Consider the following 25061-nt stretch of genomic DNA (forward strand, 5'->3'; position numbering starts at 1 on the left):
CGTGATCATTTGTCATTGGTTCATCTTCAATGAATTGGGCTGGGAATGTTAGTGATTTTTCATACAGCGCCGTTGCTTCACGTCCATTCGCCACTAGTTACTTTTGAATGAGATTGACGTTTGGCCATTCTAACCCCAAATTCAGTTAAATTCGAAGCATTGCTTTCAAAATAAAGGGGCGCTTAGCAGGTTCTCCCTGAGCAAAATAATACAATGGCAGACGAGGAAGTACAGAATGGCACATCCGATGAGAACGACAACAGCGAGAAATCGCAGCAGAAGAAGCAGGCCAAGTACGACAGTGGGGCCGCTGATTTGGAGAAGGTGACCGACTATGCAGAGGAGAAGGAAATCTCGACGCAGAACTTCGCCGTTGCCATTTCAGCCATTGGGGACCGGTGGAACCAGGCCGCCTTGGAGGAACAAGCCCGGGAGAAGGAGCTGTTGAAGGTGTCCATCCGAAAGGAGGATGTGGACTTGATCGTCCGAGAAATGGAAATCCCCAGATCCACGGCGGAACGAACGCTGCGTGAGAACCACGGCAATGTCGTCAATGCCCTGATCTCACTCACAAATTAGATAACCCATAGTAAAGTAAGAGACCAAAACTGGATTTTTTATTAACCCCAGATTTATTGAGTTCTACATAATACAACAAGCTGAAGGCAGTGAATCTCACAAATACTCCCTATCCGGGGAGGTCTTGCGCCACCTCTTGCGCCTTGCCAAGGGAAACCAGCGATGCTTAGTGGTGTGCGTGATGCTCATCAGCTCAGCCCTGGCCTGTTCGGGCGTTTTCTTGTTGAAGATCGAAAGCAGCTCAGGCGTGAGCTTCGTCTTCAAAACGGAGGCATCTTCTTCTGTGGTTTGCTGTGGTAGCGGCCGCGTGCACTCATAGGGGAAGTCCTGCTTGGGGTGCCACGCCACCAGGGTGGACCCGTCCGATGTGCTGACGATCTTCCGTTGGCTGCTGAAGCTGCGCCCCACTAAGCCTCCGAGGCTCTTGCAGCTGAGCAATTTGAGGCTCATGTCTCGTAAACTAACCTAGCTTTGTTTTGACGTAGCGACCGTGCACTTTGACAGATTCCAAAGACGGATATTGGTTTATGCAGCTGGTTATTGTTGAAATATGTCCGGTGGGGGCCCTGAGGGCCCCCAAATTTTAATCGGCAATCATTTAGGGCCCTGAAAGGTAATTAAAGATATTAAACTGGAACGTGGAAGTGCGCAAGCGCGTCCCCACTCCTAAAAATGGGCCGCCATGACATGTTCGTGCCAGCTGCCAGATGATTTTCAGTTTGTGATTGTGCCTAGTCAGTGAGAGTGTAAAGTTGGTTTCTTGAGTGTTGTGTGTGGTTTATTTTGACTTTCCTTTGGTTTTTCCGATTTTCCTTTACGCTAGCGATTCCCCACGGATTCCGAACATTCGCAGGTAAGATTTCCAGTTGGCAAACAATGAGAAAGCCAGCGAATCGCGGAGAAATCGTACAAAATATGGGACACTTTCCAGTGTGGTTGCGACATTGCTTTGTTCTACGTGTTACATGTGTTGCGCCTTTTCGCCCAATTAAGCCCCCATCTGGCGGCCTGGGGTGCCCCTGTTGGCTGCAGGGACGATTGGGTGTTGGGGCTATTGGAAATACAGCCCCCAATGTGGTGGACAGGAAGTCGAAATATCGCGGTGGGGGACGTGCTGCGAGCCATGAGCCATGTTCCAAACGGTTCTTTGTTTACAAATACGCGAGTCAGAGGAAAATCTGACTTGACCTGTATTTTTCTCAGCTGCCAGATGACTGCTTTCGGGGCCACCCCATTTGAGTTGAAAGACGGCTTTACCTGCCCGAAACCCAACAGGAAATCGGTGGTGGAACATGCCAAGGCATTTCTGATTGGCTTTGCAACGAATCATGGGTCGAATAGACGGTTTCTGAAAGAAAAGGCCCTTTTTCGGTCTGGCAATTTGAACTGCACCTTTATCCTAGCATGCTGTCTTTGTATGTCTCACGCTTTTAAGCCGAAAAGGTTGTGACGTGTTTTCCTCAATTATTTAAAGCTTTTGAATGCTCCTCTAAGGTTGTAAAGGTCTAGTCGTTCAACTGAAGGTTAGAGTCTATAAATCCCAAATTTCAATGACCAATCTGTGAATTGTGGAGCAAATCTATTGCTTAAATTAGCCTTGATTAGTTCGGGTAGCTTTTTCTGTTTGCCTGGTTTCTTAGGTTTAAAAGCTTTTAAACTGCTGAATATTGTTCAACGAACTACCTAGGTACCTACGTGTTTGAAGAGTTTGGAGTCAACGTGGCAACCAGCCCCATTTGATGAGTCGATTCTACATCAGTCAAAAATTTGAAAATGTCAGTGTCATTTGAAGTCGGTATGTGCTTTTTATTAACAGAAAAAGTGAGTATTTCGGAAGAATTCTTCATTTTGCATCCCATCTGGCTGTCGTAGACGGCCACTAGCCAACATGGGCTTTCAGACCTCAATTTGCAATTTCGCTTCGGTTTGGGGGGCAAATGCTGACTGTTTGCAGGAGGTGGATCCACCAAACTTCTCCAAACCAACCGCAATGTGTTCTACATTCGCAAACTTCTATAGGTGTTGTATCATATTTATGTTCTATTGGTGGAAATGCAGTTTTCCATCAGTTTTTACTCATTGAAAGTCACTATTTTCCCGTGAAATGACAAGACGCTCAAGAAGTGTGATATAACGGGTGTCCCGATAAGGCCATCTCAACAAATTGTGTTATTTTGAACAAGTGGGTGCAGGAACTGACAAGCTTAAAGCAAATAGAGGAATTTTTTTATATATATTTCCGGCAACGTTCGATTTTGTTCGCGTCATCAGGCTTCAATCGAGCTCTTGGTCGGAAAAGTAGTTTAGTGAGCGAAGACCGGTGAATAGCCACCACCTGAAGCGTAAGTTTCTGTTTCTTCCAGGATATCCGAACTTCTGTTTCTTTGCCGACGACTGCTGCATAACGGGCGACGGCCGAGCGACCAGCCACTCTTCAAACCACCGATGTGAATACGATCAAGACGACCGAACCACACGATCGACCAGATTCAAAATCGAGAGAAGAAAATTATGAAGGAAGAAGTATACGCGGCTGTCAAGTTTTTCGCTTGCTTTCTTCAAAAAAGTGAAAAGGTGGCGCGTGAGCAGCTGAGCAACTTTGAGACCACTCTTACGGACCTTCTCCTCGAAAGGTGAGTCGGTGTGGATTTTATTCGTTTCTGTATTATGTTCACGTGGCTCGCGCTGCTGCCCTGTTTTGTGTGTTTTTTCGTAACAACTGGTTCGACGGAGGTGAATGTGTGTTGCCAAACGCGGTCGGTTTCAAAAACACCTCACTTAGCGTAGCGTGAAGCTTATATAACGACTTGTATATTGGCCTGTATAGTGTATACAGGGCGCTACAGCAGCTGTAGATATGTAAATGCACCCCATTCAGTTTTGAGCGTTAATTGGCGCGTTCAAAGCATGAAAGGTCGCAACCAGTCTATCCGCTAGCCTTGTGGCGAAATCCCATTTGTTTAATAATCATGTAAAACAACAAAGCGATTAGAGTTTGCCGTGATGGAATCAGCAAGTGCGACCTTATTTCGAAGATGCAGCGGAAATAACCGATAAAGGCTGTCTTCAAACCGCTGGCAGCCAATCCCGAATGTGGCAGTTTCCGCGCAATTCGCACTTCAAAACCGATATAGAGGAAAAACCTGAATGGCCAATTATAATCGCCAATTGCTCACTGATATTTCATATTTGCGTCGTCTGTAATCAAATGTTGCTAATTGTTGGTCGCGCTATCAAGATTGTCGTCACTTTTTTGCTTATTTCACACAAACACGCCGCTGTTCTATGAAACATGTGGGTCTTTCAAAGTGTTCATCTGCAGGAGAAAAGCTGTTCAAACTTACAGCCGAGACTCGTTGTTAACCCTGCCGCCAATGCCGTCTATTTCCGTTTCAATGTGCAATTTATCAAGGTGGATACAGACATGGGAATTGTTTGTCAATTTTTACAAAGTTGCGTTTCTCTTTTGCCTCTAAAATCCTTAATAATTGTACGTCTTTGTCTCTTTCAAGTGTTTGAGTAAGCACTGTCCTTTATCAGTGCATTTAATCGTAAATTCCTAACCTTTAAATAGATAGAAGCGAAAATATCCGCATGTAACGGTTCCAAGAACGTTAAAACCGCCATAACGATTGGAATTATCCAATCAGTCCTAAGAGCCGTTTCGATAGTTTGTGTCCGAAACTGCCTTTCACCGGATGCGTTTTAGCAATAATTTCTAATCTCTAAAAAGATAGAAGCCAAAATTAACGACGCGTCACAGTTGAAACCGGGCATATTTCCGAAACTGTTGAAAATATCGCAAAATGATTTCGATCTTTTCGATAGAGGGACTTTTGTTCGGAAATTTCTAACCTCAAGAAAGATCGGAGGGCAATTTGATGGAGGCGCCCGAACTTTGCGGGCTTAATTCTCGGAAACTATTGAAAATATCGCAGAATCATCAAGATCTTTTCGATGGAGCGTTTCAAGAGCTGTCTTTCCTCTCTTATCTTTTCTATTCTTCTATCTCTTAATCTTATAGAGCCGCCGAAGTTTGCGAACTAATTTCTCGGGAACGATCGAAAATATCGCAAAATAATTCAGGGCTTTTCGATGAGCTGCTTTTAGCCTTTAACTTTTGTTCCGGAAATTTCTAACCTCATAAAAAATAAGAGTGAAATCGATGTTTGCGAGCTTAATTCTCAGGAATGATCGAAAATATCGCAAAATAATTTAGAGCGCCTCAAGAGCTGTCTTAACCCGTGAAGTTTTGTCCATAAATTCCTAACCTGGAAACAGATAGAAGTAAAATTGTGAAATTTTAGGGAGCCGCCGAAGTTTGCGAGCATAACTCGCGGAAACTGTTGAAAATATCAAATAATTAACCAAATATTTACCAAATTAACTAAATAATTAAGACCTTTTCGATAGAGCGTCTCAAGAGCTGTCTTTAACCCTTAAATTTTGTTCAATAATTCCTAACCTCAAAAGAGATAGAAGTAAAATTGTACAACTTCAAGGAGCCGCCCAAGTTTACGAGCCTCTATCCTAAAACCGTTAAAAACAGCCGACTAATGTCTGAACTTTTTTTAGTAGAGCGGTCAATTCTCTATTGGTTTTCCCAGGAATTCCTAGCCTTTAAAAAGTTGGAAAAAAAACGTTATTTTCTCGTGTACAAGAATCTAACGGGAAAACAGTTAACAAATCTAAGCAATCATCATAACCTTTTTGTCTAATTTCAATTTTCTAACCTGTAACTGACGCAAAACTCGACAAAATCCGTCGGAATAATCGCAAGAGTCGTTTTGATTGAAAATCAAAACAATGGGTTTTTAGCCACGTTGCCAAGAGTCCAAATTGGCCCTAAATGGCTTCAATTGCGAAAATATTAGGAGGTTTACTCTGCAAAAAACAAGCGGCTTAGATGAGGGCGTTTGAATATGAGGAATTTAGCAGGAGTTTTTGAAGGTTTTGTCGTTCGAATTTTTCTGTGTCCACCGTGTATACCTAGTTGAATTATTCGCTTAAATCTGTGTGACACTGATTCGAATCGAAGAAAGTTACCGAAACAATGCGCCCGATATTGTTAACCGTTTCGAGCTGCTAGAGAAAAATGAACAATGCATAATTAACGTATGCGCCGATCTTGTGATACACTTTTGGCCCAGCCGTTGGCACACTTTTTCCTCGTTTGTTCATGATGGATTCGATGTAGAAATCGCCCAAGTAGGCCGTTACATTTTAAAGTAGGGTGCGTTTGTCACCCCCTTGGTTTGACTATGGAAATGCATACAAAGTTGGCCATTCAATGCGCATATTTTTCAGTTATCGTTGTTTGTTGTTTCTTTTTTTCATTATGCTTGAACCACGCCAGGCTTTAGATAACGTTGTTTACTATTGTCGGCTTGTTATTGAGCCGATTTGTGGTTTTATGGGCTTTGGTCCCTCAATCCGACTGCGCCATTGGTTTGTTCAGTTGATTAGTTGCTGGTGTTCTTGATTATCAAGTCAAGAACGCCTCCATCTATGCGAGGCGAAGGTGAGTCAATGACCAGCCCTGTCATTTGTTTGTGAACTTTTGATCACAATGATTCGTTTCGTTTCGAATTGCGTTGGCAGCGCTCGCTAGAGAGTTGAGACCTGAATCGCAATTACCATCCAGTCTGTGTGAGAATCAAATGCCACTCACGTCCCTGCAACATCATCGAAGCCATAAACGATGATGGACAACGAACGGGCCAAATGATCATTGATCAATCAAGAACGCAGCATTTGGCATTTTGCTCGGTTTTTTCGGTTTCTTGTCGAACTGGTCTGTGTATTTTGTGCGATGGGAGCGTCGTTAGATTTTTACGTGGGCACGTGGATTTGTTGTGTGCTTATTGAATCATTTGCGAGCCCAGCCAAGGCTTTTCGAGCCTTCAATTCGGCAGGAGGAATAGATTGTGAGGTTTTCAGTCCGCAGAAAACTGTTCTTTAGACGAGGCCTCGAAGCTGCCCCAAAGTAGGAAGTCGACAGTTGCCTGTCCTTGTCCAGTAGTCCAACGCTTCCTAGAACCTACAACGTAAACGTGTCCAATCGGAGGCATGTTGAAGCAAACGGTAGCCAAACCGATTTATTTTCGGCTGATTATTAGGTAAATAAACGGCCGCACATCTACAGAGTGGTTCGTTATGAATGGACTTTTGTCCCTTTAATGTCGTTCTTTTCAAAGATTGAGAGGAAGGAAGCGGTGGTTTTACCAACACCTTACAGGTGAAACTTCTTGGGTTTTCAACGGTTTCCAGTTCCAACTCAAACTGAGTAGAAATTAGTGGCAAAAAATTATAAGTAAAGTTTGTCGCTAATTAGGTCTCCAGCATTTTCGAGGCCATTGATGAGAAAAGTGTCTAAACTGAAAACTGAGTAGTATTTGTTTCTCTATTTGTATTTCCTTGTCTATTTGGGGTCTTAAATCTTAATTCACTCGCTCTTTTGGTTGGAGAGAAATAAATTTTGTAAGCACGAGATGTATGAATTTTTGAGGCCATTGGTGAAAAGTGTCAAAACTGAAAAATTCCTGGAWAATTYCCTGATGATGMTCMAYTAACAAAACTTGCTTCACARATGGAATATTTCCTTCTCTATTTGGTGCAGTAAATYTCAATTGACTCGCTCTTTTGGTTCGGAAAAAATGACTTTTTTATAGYAAGTGATACAAATTTTTGTACGCCATTGGAGGAAAAGTGTCAAAACTGAAAGGTTCCTGGAAAATTCCCTGATGATGATCAATTAACAAAACTTGCTTCACAGATGGAATATTTCCTTATCTATTTGGTGCAGTAAATCTCAATTGACTCGCTCTTTTGGTTCGGAAAAAATGACTTTTTTATAGCAAGTGATACAACTTTTTGTACGCCATTGGAGGAAAAGTGTCAAAACTGAAAAATTCCTGGAAAATTCCCTGATGATGATCAATTAACAAAACTTGCGTCATAAATGGAATATTTCCTTCTCTATTTGGTGCAGTAACTTGCAAGTCGTCCGCTCTTTTAGTTCGGAAGAAATTATTTTTAGAGCAAGTTTTTCACAAAATTTTCGTGCGCTTTTGAAGGAAAACCGCCCAAACTTGAAAATTCCTGAAATATTGTGTGATGATGGAGAGCAGTGTTGCCACATTTTGTGCGGATTCGAACTATTGGGGCAAAACAAATTTGACCCAAATTGTTTTTTGCAAATGAATCGGGAAATTTTTTTCTTGTAACATTTTTGTGTTTTTTAAATCTTTCCGTATTGGCATTGAATTTGATGTACATAATAGCACTTGAGTTGAAGACCCACACATTCTAAGTAACTACAAATGTACAGGAATAATCGTTCGGTCGGTCAGCGAAAGAACCGAAATGAAAAAATCATCGGCAAGTTCCAAACGGATTGTCCACGGTTGGCTGCGTTTTGCGTCGATTCTTGCGTAAAATTCGCCGTTTTTCTGTTGTCATGAGTTTCGCAAAATCCCCCATAGTCATCAGCATCACCATCATCATGACCTTCAGCTGACAAGAAGTTGAGTAAACAACTTGGTCAAGCAACGGCAAGAAGACGAACTGGTTAGGGGGGCTCATTTCCCTACAAGTGGCCTATTCGCTGCCAAATAACGTTCCATTGTCGTCGCCCGCAAGAAACCAGTTAGCCTGGCAAATATATGTACATAATCTATCAAGCGAGCGTTTCGTCCTCAATAACTAACAACTACAAAGGTAACCGAAACTGTTTTGCAAACGTTTTACGAAACAATCACACTTCGTGACCTTTACGTTTATTTAAGTGATTTTTAATATATCTAATCGAAACGTTCCTTGGCCACAGCGATGTTCCACAGGGATTATCAGCAGAAAAATGCCAGAATAAGTCACTGTTGCTGACAATAGACTTGATAAATGCCTCTTATCACGTATGCATACTTCTATTGTTTTCGATTCAAAACAACCTTTCAACGCTTTGCGCTGTTCTCTATTGTTTCTACGCAGAATTCGCTAATTGCTCATTTTATTAGGCCAATTTGTTGAGGCACGTTTTCCCGAATGGAGCAGTGCATTTTTCAGGCTTCAGAACCGATTCTTGTTTAAGAGAAACGCAATTGCATTGACGTCCACGAGCTGTTATCGATTTCAACAGAGAACGCGTAATCAGGCGGTCTTTATGCGAAAAACAAGAGTTTATTTATACGGGTTTTCTTCGAAAACTGCTCTGCAAAGTGCCAGTTTGCTTTACATCAACGTGGCAGCCGAAAATTATACAGGGGCTGATTTGCTTGAAAACTTCCTTCTAAGGCGAACGGCCCAAAAAATAAAGAATAACATTGTGCAGGGTTTTCTTGATTTAAATCGCGCTTTTGATTTTGTTTTGCGTCTAAGTTTCAGTTTAGAGACAAGCGGCAAACATTTTGATCGACATGAATTTTATAGAAGAATACATAGTTTAATGCTAAAATGTTTCAAAAAGAATTGACTTGTGGAAAATTTGATGCGTTCGAAATGTTAGCCAATGCCTACTGCTTTTGTACTGTTATCGAACGCACCCGGTATCATATCCGACCAATTCCCACCGGGCGGGTGTGTGGGGAAGAGTGAGCGCACCATAGCGGTCGCCATGGAAACGCGTCTGTTTGTGCCGCGCTCGGTCGCGCAATACTGCTATACCGGGGCGATTGAATATAACTTCTGTTCTGTAAACCCTCGTCAAAGTGTCTTCTATCGGTCTAAAATCCTAGGTAAATGTGTGTACGAGCCTCAAATTAGACTGAGAAAATTACATTTCGCTTTCTATACACCACGATTGTTTGGCACGTAAATAAGTCAAATTGCCGCAGTTATTAAACGTATTCGCCGTGCCAGCTGCTGCGGCTACGTTCCCAATTCCGTGTTTTCCCCCTTTTTTCTGTTCCCTTATTGGTAACGCAAATGTTTGCATGTTGCAGGTTCGAAAAGCACTGGTTCCCAGACTTGCCCAGCAAGGGCCAGGGTTACCGTTGCATTCGAGTGAACTGCCTGAACCCCGTCGATTTCACCCTTGAGATGGCAGCGATCAAATGCGGGCTCCGCTACAAAGACCTCAGATTACCCGCCGAACTCACCGTGTGGGTGGATCCTAGCGAAGTGTGCTACAGGTGAGTTGTTTTTAGGCTCCGGTCTCGCTGCTCGTTAATAAAATATAATGCATTTGCTGCTTTCTAAGAGAAATTGCATTTCGTTGCACGCCCACCAGTTACCGAACAACGTTTCGAAGTCGGCCACTCGCTGGCTGGCTGGCTGAATCATTGCCAGCAATGGGCCTCAAAGGTTTTTTTATTGACTTGAGTCAAGCGCGAGTGTTGGCGCTTCACTCTGGGTCAACAATTTATGAATAGAACTGGCACTTGGATGCCAAAAAAACCGTACGGTTCTCATGCGGAATACTGGGAAATTGCTCGGCCAGCAATCGAATAAACCAACTCATCTGTTTATTGCACTGAACACACCACATAATCGGGTCGGCATTGTTACGGAATTAATTGCCATGTTTTGCCAGTTTTTATTAAACTTAATCTAACTGCGCAAAAATGTTTTGCTTACGTTGGCCGCGTTGTTTTTCGGAGATAAGTTGAAATTTCTCGCGTGTGTTTAACCGCGCACCAGACAGGTGGTTTTGCGTTGTTACATGATCCACTGGCTTGACGAAGCGTTTAATGTGCAGCCAAGATGGAATTGCACAATGCAAAAGGGATCACCCAGCTGCTGCTGGTCAAAGTAACGCGCCTGTTTTCTACTGTTATTGAACGCACCCGGTAGCATATCGGACCAATTCCCACCGAGCCGGTGTATAGGGAAGAGTGAGCGCACCATAGCGGTCGCCATGGAAACGCGTCTGTTTGTGCCGCGCTCGGTCGCGCAAGACTGCAATACCGGGGCGATTGAATAATAAGTTACTTTTTGTTTTGTTGTACAATCCAGACTGGGCGAATCGGAAGGTTCGTACTGTACCCTAGCATCTTTTCCCCAATCGGACGCCTCATCGACGACCTCCTCCTCATCATCGACGCCATCGTCGCCCCAGCCCCTAAGCCCCAACTCGAGCCCCATTCCGTCGCCTACGCTGGCCTTCCAGGAGCGATCGGTCATGGCTAGGCGACAAGGGCAGCGAATAGGAACGTTAGCCAGTAGGGGTCTGATCTCCGGTTCCTATCCAGGGAGCGCATTTGACTACGGCGCCCAAATGGGCAAGTTCCGAAACAACCAGGGCGGCTATCCAGCCAATGGAGGTGGCAGACAGAGTAGACCATCGCAAAGAGAGGTGCGTTCAAAAATGACCTGTTTCGATTTGGATGTTTTTTTTGCAATTGAACGCTTTTATGGGTGGGGGTTGCTTTGTCAGTTTGCACGGTTTTTTCTAGGGTGGATGATTTTCAAATTGCAGCTTTTCTAATTATTTGCTCGCAATTAGGGCTAGCTTGTGGATGTCGCTCACTGATTTAGTTAGCGCTTATCAAACGCAGCTTGAAACTGGGGGGATTTTCGCGTTTTTAGGTCGTCGTCTAATAGAATTTTAGATTAAAATGTACAGGCAAAGGTGCAGAATCTAGCGTGAAAATCTTTGCCAGTTTTAAGGTTGAGAGTGTGTTTGACTAGATGTAGCGAAGACAAGTGACTAGTAGGAAATCGTGACTGCTCCAACTCCCTATTGCATGGTCATTTTACACAACTATCAATGTCGCATTTTGACGCCCTTTTAATGTCTTTTTTAGTGTGCGACACTGTTCTGACACAAGACACGCACAAAAGTGGACATATTTTTAAGAAATACATGTAGAGTTAAGAAGGAGACCGCCCTTAGGTAATTAACCCTTAACTTAAGGTAGCTTGGAATTAAAAATCGTTGTCCTTCGCAAATACCGAGCATGCCACTGGAATGATTTTTCAGTTTCAGTGAAACAAACACCCCTTCCCGGTTCCTAGAATATTACCCGCCCCCCTTTGAACGATTATTAAGCGCATTGTGCTGATCGAATGGGATTTGCAGATGAACTTCAACAACTACAGCCATCCCCACCATAGGCCCATGTACAACCGTTGCGACGGCCCGTCTTACCCTTTGGCACCGCCCTTCTACAACAGAAACATGAACAACAACCGTTATTATCATATGAAAAATGTGCTCAGGGTATAGATGCCGCCCTGAGGGAGCAGTGATCGTCCGAAACGGTGGCAATTTTTATAAAGCTTGCGCAATTGTAAAAACATGCGTTTCGACCACGGCCACCGCTTGCTCATACTTTACTCCCCCCCCTTCTGCACACGACCTAAAAGGTACAAGATTTAAATTAAGGATTACTTGTAGATGTTGATTGGAAAGGTTGGCTCATGCCGGATTGGGCAGGAACAGTGGCGGGGGTGTGGCCCCACCCCCCACTTTGCGCTGTTTTATCGCATGCAATGAACGAGTGAGCCGCTTGATTTTCAAGATTTCACCGAACTTGTAAAATATGTTACTTATAAATGTGATTATTTTTTTGTTTCGTTTACTTTGATCGATTGGCCTATTATTTAGGTGAATAGCGTTCAACTGAACCGACCGAGGCTGAAAACTATAAATGTGATGTTTAATTTTAGCAAAGAGGGTATATTGTTCTTGATGTCTAAGTGATGTTTTGCGCCCTGATTTAATATTTCTGGTTGATGAAACTACTGCCCCTTTAAGGGCGTCTGTAAATTTTCATTTCACGTCCATCAAATCAGGGCTGCCAATGAATCAACTCAATCGTTTCTATTCAGCTAGGTTTTGTTTTAAGCCACTTACAGCTCAGCGCGCTTGTGTGCTGTCTCATTGGAGAGTTTTTTGTATGTTACTGCAAAGGACTCCTCAATGGAAATTGTAGGCGAAGAATGCGATGAGGGGATTTTTTGGTGGCCGCCCTAAAGGGGTGCCTCAAGGCGCTTCGCCCTTGATAATAATCCTTTTTATATGTGATAGTTAAAGTTTAGGTTATTTTTATCTGTCAATGACAACTAGGCGAAGCGCCCCGGGGCGCCGATGTCGCTTCCTCGATTATCCTTGATTATTATCAGTGCTCTGCAGTTTTTCCCTCAAGATTCTTGGTGTGTATATATTTATCGTGTAGAAATCCAGTTGATAGCTTTAATGTTTCCTCTAGGAACGAAAGAATGCAGAGTACTGAAGGCAGGGCCTGTTTTCGATTGTCTATAACGTAATTCTTAGGGGAAATGTTGTATCCCTCCTCCACCCGACACCTGCAGTTCGTTTTATATGAATTTTAGTTTAGTTTTAGTGTTTGGTTTCGAATAAGCATTTTATAATCAATTTTTAAGCATTTTCTTGCAGCCTGCCAGTGGGCGATGTGGGGCTGCGCCGCACAGCATTAAAATGGACTTTGATATATCTACTAATATTCGACATAGGCCTTGATGTTCTCGTAATAATTAGTCAACAAAAGTACAAACTAACGTTAAATATTCGCTTGCTGCGCAGCAGCTGCGCATCACTGGCTGGCTACTTAGTACTGTTAGCAATCAACCTTACCAAGGCTGAAAAAGACTTCACAGTCTTCACATGGTCCAAACTGATGACGAAATATCGCAACGTCCCATACGTTCTCTTAGGGCTGGATACGGCTCGATTTTAGACACTAGGTTTTTACCGTTAAGGGTTTGGTATTCACAGACATACAGGTTTATTATATGAACAGCTTGCTAGATACAGACCGGGGTTTCGGTCGAAACCCTTTTAAACGTAAGTGAGGTTTGGTTTTTTTCTACTTTTTTAATTTTTAATGGTAACGCAAGAACTAACAGGGTGTTTTTATAGCAACTATTGCGGTATTTGAGTAATGCTAACTTCCATCTCGTTTCGTTCAATATCGGGCAGGTTTTTTGAGATGTTCAGTACAACTAAACGATAACATGTGATACATTGTCAAATAGGCAAAAGCGTGCAATTAACTTAACGAAATTCTAATCATTTGGAAGCGTCCGCCACTAATCGATTAAAAGTGATTTAATCGTTCAATATACCTTGAAAAGCCTGCGAAACTTACTGTAGAAATATGTTGTATAATGAACATGTATATGTATAGAGTAAATGATTGTTCTGTGTAATATAAAATACATATTTAAATATATTAATGTTAAGACATGCATTCAAACTGAAAATGCGGGTTTTATGCACTTCATTGTCCGATCCATCCTGAACTTCCTCTCTGCTTTTCCAGAAACCGACGTTTTTATGGTTTGCAGCAACAGAATAGCGGCGCTTTGTCTCCATAGGTAAGTTTGCCTCAAGTCACTATTTTTTATATTTATTAATCGTTGCAATCAACATGCGTCTAAACTACCGCTTTGACGCTGCTTTTTTCGAAGTTTCTCAAGAACCATTCGAGCCAGAGAATTCGTTTTAGCGTCGTTGGATAGAGAATTGAAAAGTCGATTCAGTCGTAACAACATGAGTGAGGAAATTCGATGGGGGGTTCATCCAAAAAAAATTGTCTTCTAGACACTTAGGTGAGTGTTTAAAAAACTGTTGTCAAGAACTTGTCTGGTTTAAACGGGAAAAGTAGTTAGTGTTCACTTTACTCCTCTGATTCGGGCTTTTTTTCGAGCAAGGGCTGCAGCTCTGATCCGCAACACAAAAGAAACACCTTCAACCATTCAAGGGTTTATTACAGTCAAACTACGTCCTTGTTCTAAGTGTTCTGTTACTCACAATCGGTTTGACGTTATTTTTTACACTTTGATGGATTGCGAGGCTTGTTGGGACTCTTGGACTTACCCACCCCTTTCTTCTTTGTTTTGCTTCGCGAACGCGACTTTCTCTTCTTCAGCTTCTTCTTGGTCTTGTCGCCCGGGATTGGGGACGTGATTTTTTGGGCGGCGGCCGCCACCTCCGGCTGCCGAGCAAACTGGTCGTAGCCGGACTGGCTGCAGGTTTTGCCTGCAAAAACACCCATTTAACCGCCGGAAAATGTTGCCGCCTCGACGTTACCATTGCAAAAGTCTTCGCCGCATTCCATGCACGATACAATGCGCGTTTCCACCACGCCTGCTTTATTTTTGCTTCTCCGGATTTGCGGGTCCAGTTGGAACTGGCGTTTTTCGGCTGCCCGACTTTTGTTCTCCAACTTGCCCAGTTCGACTAGTCTGGAAAAGGCATCAGGCGCGATTAAGCAACACCACGTTTGCGGCAAAATATGTTTTCTCTTAGCAGAAATTTAATGCGCGATTACCAAGAAAACACTCTCAACTTAGGCTGAAAGAGTGGTTGGGGCGCAGCAAAACACTTTCCATGTGTCAAACTGTCAGTTTCTCCCACCCAGATATTTTTTTAGAATCCACAGTGCATGATCGCCTTTAACAACAGCCTTTCCGTACAGGGATTCCTTTAGACGCCGCTTGAAACAACCTGAACGATCAGTAGTGCTGTTTCAGTCGGGCATGCCGGAGAGAAAGATGGCTACGTGCTATTGACAGGTTTCACTTAAACCCAGCGGGAAAAACACCGGGTTTAATTCACGGCAAAATGGCCGATTGCGTCGGCTCGGTTGTCACAGTAAATTCGGGTTTCTCAAAACATTATGCATAAAACCTCCAAACTGTGCTGTTGAGAGTGTAATGCCAAGACAATTAGTGCCCCCTTGAAGGATGGGGTTCAAGAACTTTCTTCTGGACACTTAGGTGAGTGTTAAAATCCATATCCGGTTGGGAGGTCGGTTGTAACTGACATTGACTCAAATAACTGGTTTACAATAATTATTTAAAATTGATTTACCGGGAAAAGTAGTTCTCTTCCACTTTACTCTTCGGTCGTAACGTGGTGAGCATTTTCCAGTCGATGGAAACGGCCGCCAAATCGGCAATGTTCAGCGACTGCATTTCAACGGGCAGCGGATCCATGAACCGGTAGGGCTCCTTCATGCGCTTCAGGTCGCGCTTGCCGGACTTGAAAGTGTGGCCTTTGTCCTTGATTTTGATGCTGTCGACGTTCACTTTCTCCGGCTTGATTTTGAAGTCGGGCACCTTTTCGAGCAGACGCCGCAGCTCCTCCTTGGAGCCGCAGGACGCTTTGGACAGGTCGAGAATCGGGACGGACTCCTTCTTCTTGCCGAGGAAGTCGTCGAGCTTGGCCATGCCGGTCTAGTCTAGAACAAAGAGAGAGAGTGTCCAAGACCGGGTTTTGGGAGCTGGTTAGTTGGGGGTTCGCGGGCTGTTTTCCCACTTTTCCTGCTCGAGCAACAGGCCGTTATGCAAGCTGGATAGTTTGCTTAAAATGTCCGCGTTTTGATCGCTCCTTGGCGGGTGGGTGTGGAATTCTGGTAAGGAGTGCCCCCTTTCCCTGCGGGTTCCGTGGGGTCCACTAGGGGGGTCCCATTGGTTGTTCTCTTCGATTCGCAAAATGTCCACTTGACCGCTGCTCGAGCGGCTATGGCGCGGGCATCTGCACGTGCAGCAGCACTTGAGGTAAAGTTGGTCCTTATCGGTCTCTATCCGCACTAGTTCGCTGTGATATGTATTGTCGGTGCCACTAAAAAGGCGTTCTTCTGTTCGCCATCTGGCTCTGGAGCGGCGTTTTGCGTTCAGGTCCTTCTTCCGATGCCGGATGGGCGTTCCAGTCCGGCTATCATCGCTCGAGTTCTTCTCGTTGGCGCTCTCCCGTTTCAACTTGCGCTTCTGATAAACCGGGTCCTTTTCGCTTTGCTTCATGTAGCGAGTTGGGGGCCGATTCACTCCCCATTTGGGTCTGTCGTCCATGGTTTCGCTGCGGCTTCGTCTCACTCTGCGTTTGTTATCGTAGCTCAGCTCCAAGTTGGACATTTTTTCCCTCAGGTACTTTTCGTGGGTGTCTCCTCCGTCGGAGGAGCGCGCCGAATTGAACATGGTACTATCGGTTTGGGTGCTGCTGTCGCATTTAGGGGCGTTGTTGCGGTACCGCGTGGGGGTGAGGATCCGGTTCTCGGTCCGGGCCGAGTTGGGGACAGTTCGCTCGCTTGGAGGGGCCACAGCGATTGAGTACTGGGCAGTGGGGATCAGCACTGCGTACTGGATGTTCTGCAGCCCCTCGAGGCTGGGTTGGAAGACGTAGGCGAACTGCTGCTCGGGTCTTGGCGTGAAGTTGTTGCTGTTGTTGCGCGGCGAGTGCAGTCTAGGCGTTAAAGTTCTGGAGTTTGAGCGCTGCTCAGGGGATAAGTTGTTGTTGATTTCCTTGCTGATGTTCTCGCGTGGCGGCACAGCTACCACGTCCCGCTGGTTGTTGAGTTGGTTCTCCGCCTGGACTCTTGAAGTACCTGGGGGCGTTTTTCGGTCATCGCAAACCTTCACTTTCTCTATCACGTTCTCAGTAATGTTCGCCTCAAGAATGGTGCTTTGCTTCTGCATCTTTAGGCGCATTTTCTCGAGCTTTGCCTCCTTTTCCGCCAGCTCCAGCGCCTGTTTTATTGCCTCCTTTCGCTTGCGGTCCCTTTCCAGCTTCTCCTCGCGCACCCGCTCCTCCTCCAGCTTTCGCTGGCGTTCGCACTCCTGCTCGCGCTCGATCCTCAGCTCCTCTTCGTGCTCCTCTCGAATTCTCCTCGCTCGCTCCTCTTGCCGTTTCAGTTCGCGCTCTTCCAGCTGTTTTCTGATGGCATCCTGATGTGCCAGGGCTTGTTGGCGGCGCTGCTCCCTTTCGGCCAGCTCCTCTGAGTCGATGTGGACGTTTTGGCCTCGAATATACGAGCTGGAAACAATTCAACTAACAAATGCAACCGGTTGGTTTCTAGACGGCTTACCGGTGCTGAGAGAAGCTGGAGCCGGTGCAGGGGCGGTCGTTTTCCTCGCCTCTTTGCTCGGGCGAAACGGAGGGCGAGGAGTTCGCCACTACAATGGCGCCCTCGGCCTCCAGCCCCCTTTTCACCCAGTTGGGCGGTTCGCTTTTGTAGGGCTGCTCCTTGGGCGGCCAGGACTTGCCCCATTTCGGCCTGAAACCCACCGTTAGTCCAAAAACTACTAGTCCGAAAACTGGTTTACCGGTCGTCTCTGTAACTGGAAGACGACTCGTATCCAGAGGGTTGTTGCTGTCTTCCGGTCCACTGGCCTTCGCCAGTGGAGGGAAGTGGCTTGTATTCGGGGGTGGGAAAACTGTCGCTGCCATATCCGGACGTTTCGCCGCCCCTATCGGCCTTAGGCGGGGGATAGTCGTAGTTGGAGTTGTACTGGTTTTTGTACAGTGGAGGGAGGCTGCTCCGCCTCTCCCTGGCCTCATAGTCCTCGACCAAGGACTGCTTGGACCCGTACCTCAACCTGCAAGTTTTCTCGGTGATTTTTTGCATTTGCTGATGAGCGCGGAAGCGGTACCTGTCTACTGAGCCCTTGTCAACGCTGCCAGAGTACTGAGAGCGCTTGAATTGAACCCCGAGGTTGGCCAGTTCTTCTGGAAAAAGCCACGACTAGATCGGGGGGAGTTTTGCCCGTTCTGTCCCTACCTCGTTCCCTTGCCCACTGCTGTTTCTTCCTTTCAACCAGGGACATTGAGTTGGAGCACGGGAAGGCCGTCATCTTGCCCCCATTTCTGTTAAGGGAGGAGCCGCTGGTTTGCTTATAGAGGCCCTCCAAGTGCCATGGGGATGGGAGGATTCGTTCACTTTCCCCAGAGAAAGACGCTGGTAATGAGGCGCCAACAGTCTTTTGGAAATCTAGTTCACTTCACTTGGGGTGCTGTGTGAGAAAGTGGGACATTCGATTTTCCCGAATGTAAGTTTTTGTTGCGTGTTTCCCTTTCGGGTGCAAGCTGGGGATTTTCACGTCAAATATGAATAATGTAAATGGGTTTTGGGAAAACGGGGTTAAAGGTAGGCGCGCATTTGTTCGCATCGCACGACCAGAACGAATAAAAATGAATATTTGTGGAGGTTTACGTTTTCTTGGATGCGTCAATTCATTTTCATTCGTTCGATGCGAATAAATGTGCGGTTGCTTTAGTTGATCAGTCGAGGCTCGTAAACATACAAAGGAATTGTTTCCTTTTAATTGTCGCTTATGTAACGACATCGATGTGGGTTTGTGTGTTACATCCTTGACTAACTAACTACTCCGGTACCAGCATGGAATACTTACGCAACTTTAGATAAGATGCGTTTTTGTTTAAAAAAATCTGGCTTAAATTGCTGAATCAGCCGAAATCTACCTCTAAGTCCTACCTGGAAAAGTTTCGATCGGCTTGAGTTGAAAAGCTGGCACAGAACGTGACGCGCGGTCGGAAAAACCTCACGATTCTGCCGGAAAACCACTTGCGGGAAATTTTGCGCTCATTTGATCGAAGTTGGCGGTTGCCTGGAGATGGAAAACCAACACACATAGGCGGGTTGTTAACCTCCTTTTTTGCTCGTTGTCTTCCTGGAGCTTCAGCTGGTGGAAACGTTGCGAGCCCAAGAGGGGAAGTGAGACAGCGCAATAATTTTCAGATCGTTTTATTCTATGAATTTATAAAACTATTTCATAAAGATAAACCTTAACATTGTCGGATAATATCACATTTCTCACGTGGATATTAAGAGCCACAAAGTTTACATAACTAGCCTACCCTAGCTTGAAAAAACTAAAAAAAAACTATTCAAAGTATTGCAATAAATAACAAAGTTGCTGCCCAGCTTCGAGACTAATGAACAGCACGACCCAAAGCGGCTGGCACACTTTAGGGCTGAATGTTGGATTTCGAGTTTAAGAGTAAATGGGCAGCAAAACTATTCGATCAGTGACGCAAACAGCCCTTGCAAGTGTACGAAGCCTGCCAGAAGCAGCCAGCTTGAGGGCATTTAATGACAATTCATTGTCAACTATAAAATTCTTGGTGAAATAAGTACTTTGATTGCGGAAACAAAAAGCCCTAAGTCACTGTGTCTATCACATGGCGATAATAACTAAGTGAAACTGTTAACAGGCAGGTAAATGGCGATTAAAGAACCATAAAACTGGTCAGTAATGGGCGGGCCAACGAGGAAAGTTAAGCCGAGAAAGTGCGTTCAGGGCTTAACTTTCCACGTAGATTCAACCCAAATTGAATATGAAATAAATAACATGGTTTGGAAAAAGGAACTATAAAACTGTCTTTCTTGTCATTGCTCTGATTCGGCAATCAGAGCGGGAAATTGGGCCCAAAAGTGGCGATAATTCCCGGCCCTGATCAGTAATCACAAAAGCGCCAATTCAAAATACCCAGACTGACATTCATAAGAATTTACACGTTTTTGTTTTATATATAAAGATTTTAGAAACTTAACAAAGGAGGCTGGCCATTAAGGCCGCGTTAGTGTCCGAATTCACTCTTGCCACTCATTCTTCAATTTGATCTCAATGGTCAGCCCTAATACTTCACGATCACAGCCTACTCCTTCGCCGGCGGGGAGGTTCAGGAGGACTCCTCCCCGTTTTCCATCTCAGATAGCAGCACTTTCTTGTCCTCCCGCATTTTTCCTCGAAACGATGACGGCTCGAAACAAGGCTGAAACAATCGGAATATTCATTATTTTGCTAGGACTTGGCCGGTTTTAGCTGATGTTCTCCTACTTTATTTGCTTTTCCTGGTCAGTTTTGCCCCAAGTTCCCCTGGGGGCGCAGCGGCCAATTAATCAAGGTGACAGTGGGTGTCAGTTTCTAGGGGAAGACAGGGCAAAACTGACCGAGAATCGGAGATTTTTAGGATAAGCGGGGGCAAAATTGTATTCCTACCGTTTCGCAAACATTCATGTTGCAACAGTTTTCGATGGTGATTTCGCATTGTTCAGTAGTGGGCTGTGGTCGATACGTTAATGGGGTGATATTCTTGTTGACAATCACCCGCTTTCGGATAATGGGGCGCTTGTGGCGGGTTGTGATGTGGTAGACGAGCAGGCCGACGTTCAGAATGATGAATAGGGCCAGAATTAGGACCAGGGTGGTGAAGTCGCTGTCGTTGGTCACTTTGTCTATAAAACTGGGCCCGTACATGGAAGCCGACTGCGCGTATAACGCCGGCAGCGTCAGGTTGTTCTTGGAAATCACGAATCTGTCGGCTTCACATCTGAAAGTTCCAAGAAAAATGCCCTTAGTACCATATGGGGAGGATTAACGGCTATCGGGTCTCACCTGCATATAAAAGCTCGGTCTTTGGACAGTAGATGGTCCTCTTGGTTCACGCTCTCTTTGCAGTACAGCTCGCACAAGCTGTTAAAGTCGGTGCGGATTTCACATCGACTTCCCATATAGTGGTCCGGGCACTGGCAGGTCGGCACCAAGTCGCCCCTGTAGTAGCTGCAGGTGCCCCCATTGAGGCAGTAGCCCGAGCACAGGTTCAGCTCGCATCTGGTGCCTCCGAAGCCTCGCGGGCAGTGGCACTGAGGGTACCCCTTGGCCGACACTTGGCAGAACCCGTGCAGACAGAAATTGTGGCAATTTTCAATCTCGCAAAAGCGCCCCGTGTAGCCTCTGGGGCACTTGCAGAAGCTGCCCACCAGGGTGCCGCCATTGAGGCACTCGAGGGCAGGAGCCGCCGCTTCAGGCACCACTATATTAAAGCTTTCCTTATCGGGGCCGCGGTAGTTCTCTACGGCCACTTCCAGCTCCTTGCAGTCCGGGTAGCTTTTGATTTGGAGGTTTTTCGTGATTACCCCCATGGGGCGCTCAGGAAATTCGCGGATTTTCTCTGGGGCCGCATCTCTGGAGTCCGATTTGAAGAATCTGCAACAAAAACCGAAAATTTCCCTTACTGATTCCCAGAAAAGTGTTTGGTTTGGTGAAATATTGTCCTTTAAACTGTCCCGATACTGACCTCCATAAGGCGTTGTTATTAACGTCGGTCCAGTAGACGGCGTTTTCGTCAACAGCAATACCAAAGGGCTTGGTATGAGTGCCTTCGTAGACAATTTCCCTCTCTTTGCCGTCCAGGTTCGAGCTGTCGATGCGATAGTAGATGCCCTCCCTCATGTCCGCCCAATAGAGGCGGCGACTGCGATAGTCAATGGCAATGCCGGCCGGTTGCCTCAGATCGGAGTCGATCAGAACCTCGCGGTTTGAGCCGTTCAACAGCGCGCGCTCAATCGTCGGATGGTAGATGTCCGAATTGGTCCAGTAAATGTGCCTGGAAAGTTGTTCAACGTTAAGAAAAGTGAGGGTTTGCGATTTTTTTTCGACCAACCTTCGACAGACGTCGATCGTGATGTCTTGAGGGGTGACGTCGCTGAACTCAAACAGCAGCTGCGGCTCGAAAACCGAATCGTTGAGGTAGACGTAGTTGATGGACTTGTTGATCGAGTTGGTCCAGTAGAGAACGTCCTCGATCGGGTCGATTGCCAAGCCCTGGACGTCGTCCGGCAGATCGGGGATGATGGGGGTGATTTCAGTCTCCTTGGTCAGTTGCACGGTGAAAATCGTGTCGTTTTCTTGGTCCATGTCGCTCACGATGAACTGGTGACGAACGTTGTCGAATGTGAGGGCCTTCAGTTTGGTGAATTGCTCCACAGTGGAGCCAATTAGAGCGCCGTTTGATTCCAGTAATTCGATTTGGTCGTTGATGACCACTGCGATCTCTGAAATAGACTGGGGTTTAGGATTAAGGAATTTGTGGTAAAACCCTGCAATTTCCCAAATTGGCACCTATGCATACTTTATTATTATTGCTTGGTAAAAAATCAGCGCTGAACGTAATCAGCTACGTGTTTAAGTGCTTTCAACTCCACTCAATGCCGAGATAAGGCTTATGTAAGGTAACGTGTCTGGATGAGATAGAGATAACCTTCTGCATCCTTGAAGGCCTAAAAGGCGCCTGCTGTTGGGATTAAGTCCATGCAAAGCATGGAAAAAGCCAATATTGAACGGCAGCAAACACGCCGCTGTTGACCTATGATAATCGCTAGTGCATTTTCAAAAAAATTCGACTGTTTAGTAACATTGAATTGACCTCGTTTGCAAATGCTTTGATTCATTTTGTGTCCTAAAACCGATATTGTTTTAGGAACTGCGTTCCCGAAAGACTATGCAGGGAAAAGGAGCGGGCCGAAGGCAATATGGAACGCAGCTCACGCTGGGGTAAGTGTGCGAGTTTTTCAGTTATTAACAGACCGAGAAAAGCATCCGTCACGTTGTTGATCGGCGCCTAATCGTGGTAGATATAACAAAACGGTTGACCTCAACCAACAACTTCCGCCCTTGTTTTGCATGTTGGTTTAGTCAAAATCGAACGCAGTCGCCAATTAATTGCAGTTATTGGACGAAAAAAACAACAGACTCGATTTTTGACCTTAATTTCTCTGTTCTGATGGAAAATTCAATGTTAATTCGATTTTTTCCGGTCACCTTCGACCGATTGCTTGCTTGCATGCATCCATTGGCATTTGCTATTGAACAGACTTTTTTGAGGCTGTTTGGGATATTTCCAGAAAAAAAAATGTGACGCAAAGGTGCTTCAGCCCACAATCGCGCCATTTATTTCGCATTGTTAGTGTTCTGTTACCTAATAGCTGAGCTCATCAGTAAGTTGATGTACTTTTGTTACATGTCGTGGCAAAAAAATGCCGAGCAAGCCGAAAATTGCGGACACTACGTGACTTGCGGCATGGCCGGCAGATTAACCAGATTTAACATGCGGTGGAATTTGGTTGAGCGCATTTTTTCCTTAATTGTTGGTGAATGTCTATTGATTACACGTGGAATTTAATGGTAGTTAGCAAATGTGAGAACGGGTCATTCGGTCAACGGTTTGCCGGATTAAAAAACGCTGTTCTTTGCTCCGAAGCCATCTTTAGGGCTCTGGGAGGCAACAAGTACAGTTAAATTCGTTTTACTTATCAGAAAGCGGCGATTATGCGGCTTAAAAAAATACAAAGTCATGTGAATTTCGTCGATCTTTAAGTCGGCGCTATCGGGGCAAAGTTTAAAATTTACATTCTATTGCTACATCGTCAGTGCATTGACGTTCAGATTCACCAAATTTATTTTTTTAATACGCCAAAGGCGCAATGAAAAATGTTCAGTTAATTAATTTATTTCAATTTTCGCATGTTTCATTTTATAATCGTTTGGTGATTTTTGGCAAATTTAATTGTCCTTCAGCCACGCCTACAGCTGGTGCAATACAAGTTTCTTCACAAATAAAACGTTGTTTTGAACGCAAAAAGAACAGCAATGCGTAGATAAACGTAAATAACTGCCCAGAGATAAGCAAAGAGCATCAACAGTGAGATAAATGACTAAAGAAAACCGAAAAAAAGTTCAGTGGAAATCAACCGTTAGAATTTCTGGGTTTGGAACGGGTTCCATTGTCAAAAAAGTTTGGAAAACCCTGCTCTAGCCTTCAATATTAGTATGAAGTAGGCTTTAGAGGGCTGCCTTGTTTAATAAAATTAATTTATTGATGAATTATTGTTTTTTTTTAACTTGCAAATTATAAACGCTGAATGGTATTAAATAAAATACACCATTATTCTTATTTTTTTCTTATTAAAAACCACTCGAGAGCTTTGTTTTTCGGAAATACCGTCATTAGTGTCGCGCTCCATTATGATATCGAGTTCCTGAAAGTGATTTCCATGTATGTAATTTAAAGGTACTTCTGCTAATTAGAACGACGATTACATAACGAAACAGTGGAAAAATCCCAGTATCCTGTTGCACGTCCTGGTGTTTTTCTGTTAATGGATAGTGCATTTTAAATTGGACGAGATAAAACTTATATAACTGATGATATCCAGTTGAGGCAAAAATCATGTGCTACACTCAGTGTCCTTCACTTTCTCCTGCAAAATCCTCGTCCTAGAAGCGGTTCTAATTGCTCGAAAATTGATTATTTTGGGCGAAAGAGCTTACGTGACGGGCCTTAGTTGCCGCATGGCGGCAAACGCAAACGCGAATTTAAATTGCAAAAAATCCCACTCACCCCAATCTTTATCCTCCTTCTGACACCAGCCAGTCTGTATTAAAAGGAAAATCGGCCACACTTTCATTAACATCTTTGCACACCTCACACGTTTCTAGTTACTAAGAATAAAATTAAATGGAATTAAACGGCACTTCGAGCAAGGCACGCGTTTTCCTTCGGAAATCTCCCTCCAAACTAAAATGCAATCTCCTTGAAAAGCATTAGAGATATGCCGCCCCATTGCCACATAGGGCAAATATTCCTCGGCATTTATCGCGCACATGTCGACTGAATGACAGTGGAACTGCGGAAGAATGCAGCAATGCGGCAACGCGCAATGGGAACTTGTCAACATCAGCTGTTCAGAATGAGGGAAGAGGGAGCCAGTATGCGTTGAAGCCAAACAATTAGATGCTATTTATTGAACATTTTCATTTATTTCTTTTCTGTAGAAGACGAGATGAAGATTTTGTGTGAGGATCAAACATTAGGAGTGCTGACCATTAAATTAATAGAGCAAAAACATCAAAAACGTGACTTGTTTGCCCCTCAGACAACGGTGCCAACGTCACCTGACCCCGTTCTATTCTTAATTAAATTCTGAAGGAAGAACCGA

General features: G+C 44.7%; 6 protein-coding genes across 8 annotated transcripts; 2 read left to right on the forward strand and 4 right to left on the reverse strand.

The window, feature by feature from the left end:
• The first annotated feature begins 72 nt into the window (after nt 1–72).
• Nucleotides 73–608, forward strand: LOC109542218 (huntingtin-interacting protein K). Its single transcript, XM_019911352.2, has one exon. The coding sequence runs from the start codon at nt 214–216 to the stop codon at nt 577–579; it is 366 nt and encodes a 121-aa protein (XP_019766911.1). The 5' UTR covers nt 73–213; the 3' UTR covers nt 580–608.
• Nucleotides 591–1235, reverse strand: LOC109542219 (39S ribosomal protein L42, mitochondrial). The gene has a single exon (XM_019911353.2). The coding sequence runs from the start codon at nt 1027–1029 to the stop codon at nt 676–678; it is 354 nt and encodes a 117-aa protein (XP_019766912.1). The 5' UTR covers nt 1030–1235; the 3' UTR covers nt 591–675.
• Nucleotides 1236–1279: 44 nt separating this feature from the next.
• On the forward strand, nt 1280–13743 carry LOC109542212 (maternal B9.15 protein). Of its 3 annotated transcripts, XR_002172403.2 has the most exons (6): nt 1280–1432; nt 2943–3212; nt 9519–9707; nt 10531–10870; nt 11322–11410; nt 11597–13743. XR_002172403.2 is itself a non-coding variant. In XM_019911340.2 (5 exons), exons 2-5 carry the CDS (start codon nt 3091–3093, stop codon nt 11741–11743), a joined length of 798 nt encoding a protein of 265 aa, XP_019766899.1. In that variant the 5' UTR covers nt 1280–1432; nt 2943–3090; the 3' UTR covers nt 11744–13743. The 3 variants fall into 3 exon arrangements, 2 of the variants coding, with proteins under 2 accessions (XP_019766899.1, XP_048525921.1); XM_019911340.2 differs by lacking the exon at nt 11322–11410; XM_048669964.1 differs by lacking the exons at nt 1280–1432; nt 2943–3212; nt 11322–11410 and adding an exon at nt 6356–6698.
• Nucleotides 13744–14232: 489 nt separating this feature from the next.
• Nucleotides 14233–15714, reverse strand: LOC109542213. Its single transcript, XM_019911342.2, has 3 exons — nt 15356–15714; nt 14573–14727; nt 14233–14521 (listed from the first exon to the last, which is right to left on the reverse strand). Exons 1-3 carry the CDS (start codon nt 15712–15714, stop codon nt 14307–14309), a joined length of 729 nt encoding a protein of 242 aa, XP_019766901.2. The 3' UTR covers nt 14233–14306.
• Nucleotides 15715–15771: 57 nt separating this feature from the next.
• LOC109542205 (trichohyalin) lies at nt 15772–18821 on the reverse strand. Its single transcript, XM_019911332.2, has 5 exons — nt 18042–18821; nt 17914–17989; nt 17587–17859; nt 17349–17537; nt 15772–17296 (listed from the first exon to the last, which is right to left on the reverse strand). Exons 1-5 carry the CDS (start codon nt 18112–18114, stop codon nt 15772–15774), a joined length of 2136 nt encoding a protein of 711 aa, XP_019766891.2. The 5' UTR covers nt 18115–18821.
• A 188-nt stretch (nt 18822–19009) lies between these two features.
• On the reverse strand, nt 19010–24660 carry LOC109542225 (protein cueball). Its single transcript, XM_019911360.2, has 6 exons — nt 24464–24660; nt 21728–22118; nt 21362–21670; nt 20680–21270; nt 20284–20614; nt 19010–20056 (listed from the first exon to the last, which is right to left on the reverse strand). Exons 1-6 carry the CDS (start codon nt 24534–24536, stop codon nt 19964–19966), a joined length of 1788 nt encoding a protein of 595 aa, XP_019766919.1. The 5' UTR covers nt 24537–24660; the 3' UTR covers nt 19010–19963.
• Nucleotides 24661–25061: the final 401 nt, after the last annotated feature.

This window comes from Dendroctonus ponderosae, unplaced genomic scaffold (genome assembly GCF_020466585.1).
Source record: "Dendroctonus ponderosae isolate FM_Combo_2020 unplaced genomic scaffold, Dpon_F_20191213v2 Dpon_F_20191213_9, whole genome shotgun sequence".
Taxonomy (NCBI): domain Eukaryota; kingdom Metazoa; phylum Arthropoda; class Insecta; order Coleoptera; family Curculionidae; genus Dendroctonus; species Dendroctonus ponderosae.